The sequence below is a fragment of a genome, unplaced genomic scaffold, assembly GCF_019419815.1.
Source record: "Pyrus x bretschneideri cultivar Hongxiangsu unplaced genomic scaffold, Pyrus_bretschneideri_v1 Contig7, whole genome shotgun sequence".
In the NCBI taxonomy this organism is placed as follows: Eukaryota; Viridiplantae; Streptophyta; class Magnoliopsida; order Rosales; family Rosaceae; genus Pyrus; species Pyrus x bretschneideri.
In genome coordinates, this window is record NW_025999809.1 from 2,002,509 (window position 1) to 2,017,843 (window position 15,335).

At 35.7% G+C, this 15,335-nt stretch overlaps 1 protein-coding gene across 1 annotated transcript; it reads left to right on the forward strand.

Moving 5' to 3' along the window:
• The first annotated feature begins 1,354 nt into the window (after nucleotides 1-1,354).
• Nucleotides 1,355-3,424, forward strand: LOC125472506 (cytokinin riboside 5'-monophosphate phosphoribohydrolase LOG5-like). Its single transcript, XM_048574088.1, has 7 exons — nucleotides 1,355-1,609; nucleotides 1,784-1,881; nucleotides 2,010-2,040; nucleotides 2,210-2,309; nucleotides 2,434-2,504; nucleotides 2,629-2,772; nucleotides 2,949-3,424. The coding sequence occupies exons 1-7, from the start codon at nucleotides 1,496-1,498 to the stop codon at nucleotides 3,075-3,077; spliced, it is 687 nt and encodes a 228-aa protein (XP_048430045.1). The 5' UTR covers nucleotides 1,355-1,495; the 3' UTR covers nucleotides 3,078-3,424.
• Nucleotides 3,425-15,335: the final 11,911 nt, after the last annotated feature.

A 15,335-nucleotide genomic window follows, 5' to 3' on the forward strand; every position in this document is an offset into this window, starting at 1 on the left:
AATTTTTAGTAAACAATAAACAATCATCTATAAAAAAATACATTTAACTAACATTTAATGAGATAAACTCATTAACTAATACGACATTTATATATGATTTGCCATATCAACTAATACATACTGTAGTACAAAAAATGCAATATTTCTTATATTTTCAAAATTAAAATATCTTCATTTTGGATATCCTAATTCCTAACTGTCTTTATGGGTCGATGAGTATCCAACTATACATAAATTCCACTCGTTCTTAAAAATAAGATTTTAAAACCAATCACATCAATGAACGAAGCTCCAATTTTTGTTAATTAGCTAGACCAGCCTTTGTTTAATTTCAATTGCCTAACCCATCTTCCACAACTAAAGTTGAACCATGTCAAGAAGCCACCTATTGATCTTGATTTGATGCAGAGACTAGAGAGGGTCTGCACGATCATATACGCACACAGTTATGATTGCGTGCATTTAAAACGATTCAGACAGAAAGGGAAGAAGGAGAGGAGACTACGCCACTACAACAATGTATTATATTTTTGCCTGAATTATTAGTTCCACGATGATATGATCGATGGAAGAAAGTTATGTGGTGAGAAAATTAGAATTTAAATTATATGCTGAAATTTATTAGGATTTATGCTAAAAATTAAAAGTTTTGTTAAATTTATGTTAATTATTAGTACGTGAGCCATATATATTAGGCTAAAACAAAACTTCTATATACATGTTAGGCTAAAATGGAATTCTTCGTTACTTGTTAACAAGTGGGATTGGCTCGTGTACTAATAATTAACATAAAATTGACGACATTTTCAATTTTGAGCATAAATTCTATCATGGGTTATATTCTAACTACCAACTATTAATCCAAGCCTTTTTTTTTATCAAATCAGAAACACATGTCATGTAATAGTTTGTTTAACGTGTTATAAAAAAATATGTACCATTTATATTTACGGTATATTGATGAAAAAATAAATTTATGTGTTTGTAGTTTAAATGAAATAATAAAACGTATTTAAGTATATAAAATGTTACTCCACACTCCACAAGGAAGGGGAGATTTTTCTCTCTAAAGTGCTTAAATTACCCCCTGAGACACGGAACTACAAAGTCTCTCCAATGAATTTAAGCCACGTGTCGTCGTGATTAAGGAACGGTCTGAATTGCACGGAGGCTTCCCTCTGTGTCTTTTTTGCCTTGCCGTTTTGTCTTACTTCGTCTCTATCCATTTGACAGAACAACACCACGGTACTCCCTTTTCCTTCCTTGATTTTTATTTTAAATTTGTTTTTCAAATTTTTTCAATGCAATTTTTTTTTAGGGAGGGTCCTACAATTTCGGTCCTGCAGTCATATTTGTGTGGAGTCTACAGCTCTATATATAGTGGCTGTTTCCATATTACTTGGTGCTCTGCAATCCCTCCATATTTTTAACTCACTTTTGCCAAACTGTTTAACCCAAAAGCAAAAAAACCAGTAAAATTTTGTGGAGTTTGGAGATGGAAGAGAAGCTTTCGAGATCAAGATTCAAGAGGGTTTGTGTGTTTTGTGGCAGCAGTACTGGGAAGAGGAACTGCTACAAAGATGCTGCCATTGAATTAGCTGAAGAGCTGGTACTGTTCTTCTTCGCCTTTCTCTCCAAACTCCAAAATTTTCAATTTTATTACTGGGGTTGCTCTATTTTCCATTTTAATCACTTTGGTTTAGTTTATTTTTCAATTTTATTACTTGGGTTGGCCTATTCTTTGGTTCTGAAATTTGGGCTTTTTATTTTTTTATTTCTGAAGGTTTCAAGGAGGCTTGACCTTGTGTATGGTGGAGGGAGCATTGGGCTGATGGGTCTGGTTTCCCAGGCTGTTTATCATGGTGGAGGGAATGTTCTTGGGTACAATCACATCTCTAGATTTTCACTTTTTCTTGGGTTTCTCAAATGTTTTCTATTTCTTCTTAATTTATGTATTTTACATATGCATTTGCCTAATTATTTATATTTTTTGCTTCACATTTGGGCAGGATCATACCAAGAACTTTAATGTGTAAAGAGGTGCAAAATCTAATCTCTCTCTTTTGGGTTTTTCTCAATCTCTTCTAGTTTGTGCAAATTTGTGTTCTTTTTTTCGGTACCGGTTCAAAGTTTAGCCTTTTTTTTTTTGGTTTCAAGTGTGCAAGTCTCTCTAAAAAAATGTATGCATGTTGGGTCTTTTGAGCCTCAGATAACAGGTGAAACAGTTGGAGAGGTAAGGCCAGTAGCCGACATGCACCAAAGGAAGGCAGAAATGGCCCGCCATTCCGATTGCTTCATTGCCCTACCAGGTCCCATCTCCCTCTCCCTCTCCCTCTCTTTCCCCACCCCGCTCTCTCTACAAAAAAAAGTTTGCCCTTTTGATTAAATAAGCTAATCAGTGGATTTTCTTTTGTATTACTTTTGGTCCATCAGGTGGCTATGGAACTTTGGAGGAGTTGCTAGAAGTGATAACTTGGGCACAGCTTGGAATCCATGACAAACCTGTAAGAACACACCAGAAGGGAGATTACGATTACTAGAAACTTTAGAACCAAGAGCCTTGGCCTTGAAAGTTTGAAGCTTTATTATATTAATTATTTTCGTTTTCTGCAAACAATTTTTTTGCAGGTGGGATTGCTGAATGTTGATGGATACTACAACTACCTCCTCACTTTTATTGACAAAGCCGTGGATGATGGCTTTATCAAGCCTTCGCAGCGCCACATCATAGTCTCTGCCCCCAATGCCAAAGAGCTTGTCCAAAAACTTGAGGTCTCATAATTTCTTTTCCCATTTCATTAAACACTTTGTATGCAGATATTCTATGATTCTTTCCAAAACTCAGAAATGAAAAAAAAAAAAAAAAAAAAAAGAACTGTCCAGAAAGAATCTTGATGATGAAATCACCCTTTTGGTGTCTGATTTTGTTTTGGGGTTTTGTTTGGTAGGAGTATGTGCCAGTGCATGATGGAGCCATAGCCAAAGCAAGGTGGGAGGTTGAGCAGCAGCAGCAGGTGGTGGTGGGGTTCAATGCAGGTGCAGCTGCTGCTGCTTTGCAGACAGAGGTAGCTTTGTAAAGGAGTTTTAGACAAATGGAAAGGAAGGGATGAATGTTAGGGAAAAAAGGTGTTGCTTTTTGGGTCTCTGATTTTGGTGATAATATAAGACCAGGCATACCATAATGGTATGATAAGGTTTGATTGACAAGGAGATAAAAAGGAAAGAACTAGAACTACAACACTGACTCGTTGACTGCTCTCCAAATCTTTTTGTTGTTTTAATTTAGTTTTTAATGTCTTATTAGTTATTAAGTTTCTGGGATATTAAGCTGGTTGTATTTTGTGATCCACTGGAATCATGTACAAAGATTATTATATAGAAAGAACAAGAAGCAAGATCCAAAAAATTTGCAGTAGCTGCAGCAGCTTTATTCTCTATTTTTTCATTGCTCTCTAGGGCATGCATGTTATTGCTGTTGCCGGTGTTGTAATTTCTCTCTCTCTCTCTTTTATTTTTCCCTGCAAATTTTAAGGTACTGTGGTGAGTGAGGGTGTGATGATTTAAACATTTTTGCATCATTTGGGGGACCTTGAGTTAGATGTGGCCCATTTATGTTTGACAGGTGTGGGCCCCTCTATGCCCACCTTGTGTTTTGATTAGTGACCAGACTCTGTAGTATTCTCTTCAGCTTTTCATTTTTTTTTAAATTTTCTTTTTGTTATATAAAATTTTATATTAAACATGAGTATTAGAGTTATGTTAATCTCTTACATTTGTAATGTTTACTTAAAACATGAAATTCAAAACACCTTAAAACTCCTTATTAAAAGCCGCAGTTCAATTGTCAGAAGTGAGAAATCGAATTAACTGATTTTATAATTCATATTCAAATACGTAAATATGTCATTAAAGTTGTGTGATGAGATAAATGCAAAATAAAACTTTTAAAAAGCTTTGCCTTTTTCTTTTTGGTCAATTATTTGGAAAAAAACAAAAGCGGGTAACGCAATAGTTTGGTAACATACTTTTGAATGTTAGTGTTTTTTTATATTACCTAAATCAATTTGTTTTTGTGATGAACTTTGCAACATCCGGGGAGATAAAAAGTGATCAATTCTGTGACGTCCTTGATACGTGATGTAAGTGATGCTATTGCTATTAGATTTGTTGGCTGCCTGATCCAGTCAGCAAAACTCCAATGTTTTTTTATTATATACTTTTTTGGATTTTTATCACAAATAATTCTTAAAATTGACTTTCACCATCAAAATGCTCATTGAAATTGAAAATCAATCAATGTAGTTCCTGAAAATAGGTGTCACAAATCAATATAGTCATTCCGTAATAATTCTGTTAAAAAATTTGTTAAGTGCTAATGTGGCACATAAATGGGCTCCATAAGTCAATTTTTTGTCACAAATGGTCATTGAAATTGACTCATGACATCAAAATGATCCCTGAAATTGACACGCGACATCAAACTGGTCCTTGAAGTTGAAAATTGATCAATGTAGTCCTCAAGTAAGTATCAAATCAATGTAGTTCTTCTATCATAATTCTGTCAAAAATTCTATTATATGCTGATGTGATATATAAATGGGTCACACAAGTCTAATTAAATTTAAAAAATTACAAATAGGTTTAATAATTTAATAGTTAATAAAAAAAATTGTCAACCCAAAAACCCAGTCCTGCAATCACCTCCGATCCCAGTCCACATTTATATACCTCATTCGCTCTCTATTCTTTAAAAAAAAAAAAAAAAAAAAAAATCTCAATACACCCATCTTTACACACTTCGACATTTTTCACCAAATTGAACTTGGATCGAGATTCCCTTTGGTGACAGCTTGGCCCATTGGCAACGACTTCTAGGACATCACCGTTAACCTTTAGGCGATTAACATCCTCACTACCTTAATCTTGTAGAGCTTGTTCGGCGCTTTCCTAGTGATCTAGTGATGCAAAGAACGACAAGGTCTACCTTGAGATAATGAGGTTATAACCGAGAGGTATCCATTGTTGGTTGAAGACTATTTCCACACCGCCTCTTAGGCCTTGGTTAAGCCTTGTGCCTTTGAAAATTTATGGAATGGACTTCTCTTCGGAGTAGACCCTACTATAAGAAAAAAAAAGTCCATTGTGCAAAAAGGTATTTAGACAACTATTTTAATTAATTATTAAACTCACATCAGTACATAACAAATTTTTTTATAGAATTGTAACGAAATGACTACATTGATTAATTTTTAATTTCAGAGACCATTTTAATGGTGAGTGTTAATTTCGAGGATCATTTGTGATAAAAGTGTTTGGAAATAGCTTAATTGGTGACTCAAAAGTACGAAATGTGTTATGATTGAGATGGGTTTAGAGTTCGATTTTTTTTTTCTTTTCCATAAAACAAACAAAAATGACTATCACAATCAATTTGTATAAAAAAGCAATAAAAATCACCATCATTTATAAATTATTCACCTTTATGTTTCAATTTTAAATTCATAGTACGAATCTCTTTAATGGTATTTTCACTAAACAAAGGAGTTTGAATTTAATTATCATTCATCACCTAAAAGAAAACACGTGCATTGGATGGAAACACAAACTTATGTGTTTATCAATTTCTGCGAGTCTTGTAACAACTCGTTCCAAATTTTATGTTTTTATTTTATTTTAAAAGCGTGAATTTACGAAATTGCTCTAGAGGTAAGGACTTTGACTTCTGTTGACCATCATCTAGAGAGACGTATGACTTATTCTTTTAACATATTCTCGTAATACTCGTGGATGTGAACGTATAGGCGAAAGCCGTTTGCAAGTCCGGATTATAATGGTATAGTTACAGACGTTCGAAATTGGTTATTCAAGGTTTAGTGTTAATTAAATTAAATCCCCAATCAGAAATTGGTTATTTAAGGTGAAGCCCAATCAGAAAAAGGAAAGAAAGAAAAAGAAAAAAAAAAAATCCCAGCTTTTCTCGTGGGTTTTCCTACTCGCGACCACCCATTTTCCAAGGCCGATTCCGACCAACTCCGGTGGAGTTTTTCGATGCCACCACCACCATCTTGAAGCTCTCATTCCCCTCTACAAAACCCACCCATGAACCACCTTGATTAACCATGGGATGTGGAGGTTTGAGGCCACGAAAGTTGACGAAAATCAATGGTGCTCCGGCCACCCTTTTCGATTTTTCGGCAAATCGGCAAAGCAATGGGCGATGCCACCACTTGGGCTTTGTAGCCCATCATCACAGGAGCAAAACCCAACAGACCTTGACCCCGTTGGACCACCGTAGACGACGAATCGACGTCGGGAAGTTTTAGGCACCCGCCGACTTCGTGGGCAAAATTGACCATCTTCCGTTCACTTTTGGACTTCGTGGTAGGTATGAAAGTTGCTCCAATCACTGAGATCTTGATTTCTGTGAAGTTTGATAATTTTTGGAAATAGTTGGATTTTCCGGCGAGTCGGGGCGGCCGACCGCCACCTGCGGCGGCGCGTGGCCAGTGGGCCGCCAATGCTATTTTTAGGCTATTTCGAATGTCTTGAATTCAGTTTTGTTATTTGAATGACATAGGTTGATCGTTGGAACCTAAATTCGTTACGATACATTGCTTGATGAAAATGTAAATCGACGATCCGACCGTTGGATCGTCACCAAACTTGGGTACATTATAATACATAATATTTAAAGATCATAGGAATTTATGGATTGGGAATCCGATGTACGGATCTTCCCGAATTGGATTTGTAAGTTAGTAAAATAAATGTTCACGACCACTTGTTTTAGGCAATTGGCGGAGATCTGACCGTTGGATCATAATGAAATTTTAATATGTTATTCTAGAAACATATTGTGGATCGTTGGAAGTTGCGGATTGGAAATCTGATATGCGGATCGGAAATCTGATATGCGGATCTTCCGGGTCAGGTTATACAGAGTTGTAAACCCTACCGTCGATCTTTGATCGACGGTTGACTTGTGGTCAATGGGTCTCAAACTATTTTAGAATGTCGTTGAGGTTGTGTTTTATATGAATTACATATTCTAGGGATAAGAGTTCTGAGATGTGATTTGATAATTGGTCACAGGGACCAATCATTCAGGACGCCTCGATGCGTGCGCTAGAGAATCATAGCGTGGACTCCAGGTGAGTGCATCTTTTCCTTTTTATCGTACATATTATTGAGAGTTCTATCGACACCTTTAAATTGATTTGGCATATTACTTTCATATATAATTATTGTGAATGCTTGAAGTACTATGTGAACTACGAATGGCTTGATCCCTGTTTAGGGTACGTAGGCAGTTTAACGAGACGTTAGATGCAGCCATAAAATATTTGAGACAAAAGCCTTGCTTGGGAAATTGAGTAATGCGAAGGAAATTGGTTAAGGCAAGTTTTAGTTTTATGAATTAGTTAGTTAAATTAGTGTTAATTGGGTTGTCATGAATAATTATCCTTGAAAATAAGTAGTTTGGGAGTAGGGCGTTATTGATTGTACACTTCACACTATATTGTTTATAATTGAAAATGCTACGACATGGTTGAGTAGTAGATTGCATCATGATATATCCATATGTATATTACTTGCATATAATTATTGGGAATGCTTTCAAGTGCAAAGGTGAACTCAGGACACCCAGGTAAGTTTAGGTGAGTTTATGGTACTAGTTGAATCGATTGCGTTATAGCATGACTACAATTATGAGTTAGGCAACTTCGATACGGTCGTACTGGTTGCCATGAGTTGCACATGTTGTATTGAGATGCATTGAGAGCTCATAAACCTGCACCTTGGTGTTAGTGCTCCCGCCCGTGGCCAGGGCACAGTCCTTCACGTGATGTTCACCTCCGGCACCTTACGCTCACCTTGGATCCAAGGTAGGTGCACAGTCCTGTCGTACAGACCACTTTAGGTGGTTCCGACTCGTAGGTGATCCGCGATTATTCGCCCAGTCTTCACGTGATCGTAGCACTTAAGCGTATTTATTTACATCCAGTCCTGTCGTACAGACCACTTTAGGTGGTTCCGACTCGTGTGCAGGTATACTTATTGAGCTATTGGCTAGCCAGGATTGATGAGATATGGATAAGTCGTACAGGTCACTATAGGTGACTCCAACTTATATGCTAGCCAGGATTGACGAGATATGGATAAGTTGTATAGGTCACTATAGGTGACTTCGACTTATATGCTAGCCATGATTGATGAGATACGGATAAGTTGTACATGTCATTTTAGCTGACTCTGACTGATATATCACTTTGTATTGATTTAGTTCATTTGGCCTACTTATTAATGTGTGGTGGATGTGATGGCAAACCGTGGTTTTGGTCATTTCCGAGTATGGTTTGGATATATGTATATATGTTGTATTGTCTTATGGAAAACGATATGGGTTTTACATTTAGGGGCATTACTTTTTGAGAGGTAGTAACTTTGGGAAGCTTGGTTTTATTGCTTACTCACACCTTCTGTTTGGTGCCCTCCAGGTTTTAGCTGCTGAGTTTGTATCGACAAGAATCTATGGCGAATCTTAGTATTGATGGATATTTTTGAGGGTATGATTCTTACCCACATTACTGCACCTTACTTATGCTCTGACATCGCGTGTGAAATGGGTTCGTTCCCACTCGTAGCGCACTCTGGTACTTAGACACTTTTAGATTCAAATTTATTCACTTTTTATGCACTATCACATTTTATGGTTTCATCACCTTCCAGATGTCGGCCAGCACAGCTCGATTCAGGGTCCAAGTGGACTTTCTGGGTCGGGGTGTGTCAAGTTTCATGCAATATGATATCATGATAACCAAAACGACTCTCATGCAAGCCAAATACTATAATTACTATAAATGGATTGCACTCCAAATAATGACAACCTGGAGCTCTAATAGATATATGCTTGCGAGTCGGATCTTTTTACAACACACTGGTGTATAAAACGCATTAGTGTTTAAACGGCTAAATTGGAATTTGTCAAAACCTAACCATACAAATCCAGTCTTCCAGCACATCAATACACTCCAATATATTATTGCATTTTCACAATTTTCACCGCCAGAAATCACAGTCATCACATATTAAGCTCCTCTTAATAAGTTCTCATATATCGTAATAGTCAACGGAGGCAGTTGCAACATATATAATTGTGAAGCAAAATAAATCTTGTTTTTCAGATCCTTCATCAGCAAAATTTACTTGCATATCTCTCTTCTATTTTGTCATTATAAATAGACAGTTCGACCAGAAAATAGTATACAATGCAAAGCAGGAAAATTAACTACAAAACTGCAAGCAGCTTTTCTTCAAATTTGCAGGCAACTCCAATCCCAGCTGAATGGTCTCAAGGATTTGGAAACATTTTGGAACTGAGTGTTAATATATAGTCACTTGAACTACGTGCTCGGGCCAATGCCTAAGTGCTTTTACATGGAGACAATATGAGGCTTCATTTGGTGTCTAGGATTTGATAGCTTTGATACTCTTGGTCGATTCCACAAACGTTGGACACTTTCACTGAGCCGTGTAAAGGTATAAAGGCACAGGGTCAATCCAATGGGTTGATGTGCAGCCAAGTGTCAATAGATTAATTTGATAAGTTTGTTATGAGTTTGCTTAATCTGTAAGGAAAGTGAAGAGTATATAAAGAGATAGTTTGTAAGCATTCGAGTGTGAAGTGAAAATATACAGAGTTGTTTTCTCAGTCTCTCTAAAACTTCTGTAATCTCTTTCTCTCTCTAAGTGTGAAACCTCGACTGTTAAAGCTTCAAGCTTCTCTTCTTACAAGCCGTAGAAGTATCTGCAGGACATCTATGATCATCCCGAGCTCCTTATGATCTCATCATCAGCACGAGGCAATCAAGTCATCATCACACTTAGCATGTAGTAGTCCCCAATCATTCGGCTCCAGGATGAACCATGCTTGTATAAATGTACCGTAACTGTATATATGTATACTCATACAACACTACGAAAACATGTCTTGCACCTTCATGCTCGGAAAATAGGAGAAAAAAATGCAGACTATGCATTTAATTACCCTTATATAGTAGTCTCGATTCTCTCCAACATCAAGCAATTCCATTTCAGTATCTTAAAACTGGAACAGATCCAAATCCACAGGCGTCTTCGTTACAGTATTGAAAGTTGTACAACGTTGCCTCATTAAATTTCTTCTGGAATTGATTTCATACATACTTTTTTCTTCTACAAAACTAGAGCTCAACAAGCACATCATGCCATGCGCCTTTTGGAAATTATGAGGTTTCTATTTCCTTCCTTAATTAACTTGCTCAACCACAGTATCTGAAGAAAAAAGTTGCTAATTCTAAATGCAATATTTGAAGAAGACACTAAGCTTTTTTCACAGTTATGGTGAGTCGCATTCTAGTTTCCATCCAAATTAACGTATGGCAATCTAAACACATATAACCATCCATACAGCAGAGTTTTATCCCAGCTACGCCAACAAAACTACCAAATGAAGATATTAAATCCACAAAAAAATGAACTTTAACTCAGAATAAATATTGTAGTTACCAAAACCGCTACCGCCACTATCACACATAAAGCTTACTTGTATAACTACATCAGAAGTTAACTAATTAAGCCATAAAAACAACATTACCAGTTAAAAGATATTGTGTATCCACATATGAATTTGTAAAATCTTTGGATCGGTCTCAAGACCGATTTAAGGAATGATAGAAAAACGAAAAGGCATTGCTCAAATTTCAATGAATAGCAAGAATTTTAGAAATGAGATGAGCAATAAAATATAGCTTTGGGCTAGGATTATTCGGGGTCTTCTATTTTGACTCACATTGAGCGACTAACAGGTTAAAAACAACCTGCTGACTATTGCTCTATTTAGTATTAGGCTTAAAATCATTCTAGAGTATAAAGAAACATGAACAATAATCAATAGAAATCAGAGACAAAGAGAGGTCTCAAAACCTCAACTTGGAACCAATTAACGTAAAAAATTCGTAATATTTGGTCTAACGGTTGATGATCTTAATTTCGATTCAAATGGATGGGAGTTCAAATTTGATATTTAATTGGTTCACCTATCACGTTGGTCTTTCTTTTTGTAAAAGAAAGGAAATATAGTTGGTTGGTTAATACTTAGTGCTAATAGACTCTCTTAAAGGATTTTACTTGGGGAGCTTCTCTTTTATAACTTACACACACCCGTAGTACATCATGTGTTTTAACATTTTCACATAACATTGCATCACTAATTAGTTTGATGTCATGATGGTGTACTAGGAGTACTATAGGGAAGTCTCTCCTGTTCAAATTGCTCAACACACACACACACACACACACACACATATATATATATATTGACAAAGAACTAAGCATATGGTTTACTAAAACAAGCATGATAAGGTATAGAGCACCAGTGATTCAGTTAGTGTCTGTCCTTTGTCATATTATTGTGGTGCTGCTCTCGCAGACTTGCAGTCTGGCCATCATCTGTCGCTTGCCAAAAGCCAAAGGCAGCAATGCTGTCTGCAAAGAGTGATCATGCATGCTCTTGTAAAAGCTTTGTCGTCTCAAGGCAGTCTGGAGAATATAGTACTGATGATGTTCAACCCTAACGGCAACGGCAGGGTGGTGGCTCTAACAGATTACATGAATAAAATGATGCAATATTACATTATTAACAATGTGTACCTCGAGGTGCAGCACAATATAGACTGCTTCCCAGTTCATGGTTGATAGTTTTGGTTTCTCACCATAACGATGGAAGTTTATATGTTTCTACATGATGTGGTAAATTGATATGGATAACTTAATATGTACACATCACTTATGACATCATGGATATGCCTAACATTATTGTTTAGATATATAGGAGCTATAAGCTCTAAAAGTGAAAAAGTAATTGAGAAGTCGGTTAAAATGATTATTTTAAGAACCATAGTCGATAAAAATGATCACCTCTTAGTATTTGATCAATATGTTATCGATATTTGATTGATACGTTATCTATACATGATGAACATATCATCAATATTTGATGAAAATATCAACTTATTTAATCTTGATCAGTTTAACAATTAAATTTATAACTGGATGATTTCAGCCAAATTCCCAAGTTTCTTTTATAAGCAAAGGCTTGGGCCCTCTGCTCACTTGAAAGCTTTTGTATCGGGCTTGGACTTAGGCCGAAGAACACGTGCAGACAACTTTTGCCGTTCAAGGTTGCTCAAGACCACTCCTATAAAAATGGCACTTTCCAGTTACCATTACAAGTCAATGCAATTGGCTCTCAAGTTTCATTATCTTTCCTTTTATGTTCAATTTTCAAAGGGATACTACTTGTATTTTCCCTTGGAAGGTTAATTCAGTTTTTCTCTTACAAATAACATTTTTTATTGTAAAAATTGCATAATTGGAATCGTTCTATTTTTTAACCTTCATTTTGAAGATTATCCTTAAAAGGATCATTTGAATCGAAAGTCGTTTAGTAATATAAATATATCAAATAAATAGATGGCTGATAAATCAAATCGAATGATAGAACAAGAAAAAGAGTACTTTTTAAGTATATTTGGATTTGGCCTAAGTATTTGTATTCAGATTCCCATCATGAAAACTTGAAAAGAATACAATACATGACTAGTATCTTGTGATGGTGCAATTAGTCCGACCCCATGTTGCGCCGGGACATTAGCTTCAATGTGTCAACATTTTGATGCTAAGTCTACTGCAAAAGCTGTAATGTGTAATTTGCGGCCTGAGGTGTTCCAATTAACATGACAGCATCCCGTTTTTAACTTGACTTTAATCCAGGGCATCTAATTTTTGGGGTCCTTGAAGCTGACATGCACAACTCAATAATGTGATTTTAAAAAGGAAAGTGACTTTATCACACGGTTTTTAGCCTTTTACATACTTTTGTTTAATTTTAGTTATTCATTAGGTTTTTTTTTCTTCTCAAATAATATATTTGTTAAATTAGAGAGCCGATGAGGTTTCGAACCACGCCATGATGTAAGGGTAACACTCATTTTCATTATTGTGAAAGAGGGCCACTTGTTCAATTCGAACCACTGTTTAATTTTAGTCGTTGGTTTGGTTTGACTTATTCAATTCGATGACTATAAATAAAGAGGGGTATGTGAGAAGTTAAAAAAGAGGGTGTGAAAGTCACTTCCCTTTAAAATGTGTGACAAATATGTATAGCAAGCTATGATTAGTAATGTAGTGCAGAAGTGCAAAATCAGTTAAAACTATCAGACATGTTTTAATCTTCAGGTGTGAAGTTCACACTTAACACACTCATCAAGTCTAAACAATTATTCATCTGTTACATGCAAGAACGACACTCGAGACATGAAGGTTCAGATTTTTGGATTTTTTTGATATATGGAACATGGTTGGATTTCATTACAAATTACATCTCAAATTAAATCTTAATTTACATTATAAACAGAAGCTCGTGTTGAAATATTTTTAGATCGACGGGCTTGGGGGGCTTCATTCTAACGACATCGATATTGTCTCCAACTTCCCCACCTGCCCAATCCGTTAGATGTGAGGTTTTATCATAAAAGACCTCGATATTAGTTAGAGTGGGGTAATCCTATTTGAAGTCATTGCTTTTCTTTACCCCCACCGATGTGGGATTCTAACACTGCCCCTCATGTGTAACCCCATTTAGTGGTTCACACGTAGAGATCCATGCATCGGTAATTGAAACTTAGAGATCAGCTCCAATAAAGTCCATACTTGTTTTCAATCTTTTCAGAAAGTGCCTCTTAAGAACTCATAGGCTAGCTCTATGTTAAGAGTCCCAGCTTGTTTCCAAGCCCACTTCTTGGTGTCAAGCCTTTGGCTTGCACAGACCCGTAATCGTGGGTTCTGATACCATGCTGAAATTTTTATAGATGGATGGGCCCGAGAGGCCCCACTCTAATGATACCGATACTGTCCTCAACTTTACTACCTGCCCAATTCGTCAGGTGTAAGATTTTACCATAAAAGATCTCGATATTAGTTAGAGTGGGATAATCCTATTTAAAGTTATCGCTTTTCTTTACCGCCACCAACGTGAGATTCCAACAGTTCGTTCATACACAACCAACTAGAAAGATAAGACATTAGCCATTTTTCCTTCATGCAAAACACATCAGGACACATGCAAAAATAACTTATTAGAAATAGAGTAATAAAAACTTCTACACATGCATAAGTAACGCATTACCGAGTTCTTCCTAAGAGAGATCCAGATTCCTTTAAGCCATCCATTATTATAGATCATTTTACTATGTATAATATAAGCGCACCGCTCCAAAGATTGAGTAAGTTCGAGGAAATAGCAGAAAAAGCAAAGGGCAATGAACAGGCCAGTAATTAAATTTGTTAACGGGTTTTGTTCTCTTTCTACATAAAGATACAAAAGAAAACAAGGCCTCAACAGCGAGCATATGTTAGGGTAGAAAGTAGAAAGGACATATATAATGTTGGGTGAGCAGGCTTATCGTTTACTTAGACAGAAAGACTTGTTGAAGTCTTTAAGGAAGACTTCCAAGTCAACTTTCCCATCAGTCAATGAAGCCATGGAAATAAAATAATAATTACTGTTGAGGGTCGGCATTCAGAATTAGAGGGTTCGAGGAGAGCCTTTGAAGTAGGGCTCTCAAGTTATTTGATCCTCTGTTATTTGTACATTAATATGTATAGACGTTATTTAAATATTACATGTCTCATGTTTTTAGGCGTAAATATACTAAATGTTTATAGTCAAGAGTTTAAGATTGAGAGTGATGAACAATAAAACTAGAAGATCAAGAGAGTAAGGAACAATAAAATTTGATTGACGAGTATAGTAAATTCAACAACGCCAATTCTTTCTCTTGTGTGTTATTTATTTATTTATTTTCTAAAATCAACATCACTAACTTATGGAATATTAAAGTAATCTATTAAATAATAAATTACTGAAAAGAAAAATATAAATTCAAAGTTTTTATTACCTTAAAGTACAATTTCCAAGACCACGTAATACTTGATTTAAATATTTGATAAAAATGGAGGGATTGGAAAGTTAAAAAAAAAAAAAAAGATTGTAAAGGGACTTCAGTTTTATAACTGTATATGCAAAAACAAATGACTAATGCCTCGTTTGGATGTGTTTTTACAAAGACTAAAAGTTCTTTTAGAGAAAAATATATATTTTTTTTTGTTCCAAAAGCCTTGAAGTGCTTTCTACAAAAAGCACTTTAAGTGATTTTTCAAGATTTACTAGCATTTTTACTGAAAATTATTTCTAAAAAATATTTTCACCAAAAACGCTTTCAATTATTTAAAAA

What these genes read in the sequence shown, in the direction of transcription:
- LOC125472506 (XM_048574088.1), top strand. Translation starts at nt 1,496, where the DNA reads ATGGAAGAGAAGCTTTCGAGATCAAGATTCAAGAGGGTTTGTGTGTTT. An exon ending in TTGAATTAGCTGAAGAGCTG is followed by an intron (nt 1,610 to 1,783) that starts GTACTGTTCTTC and finishes TTATTTCTGAAG; the next exon opens with GTTTCAAGGAGGCTTGACCT. An exon ending in GAACTTTAATGTGTAAAGAG is followed by an intron (nt 2,041 to 2,209) that starts GTGCAAAATCTA and finishes TTTGAGCCTCAG; the next exon opens with ATAACAGGTGAAACAGTTGG.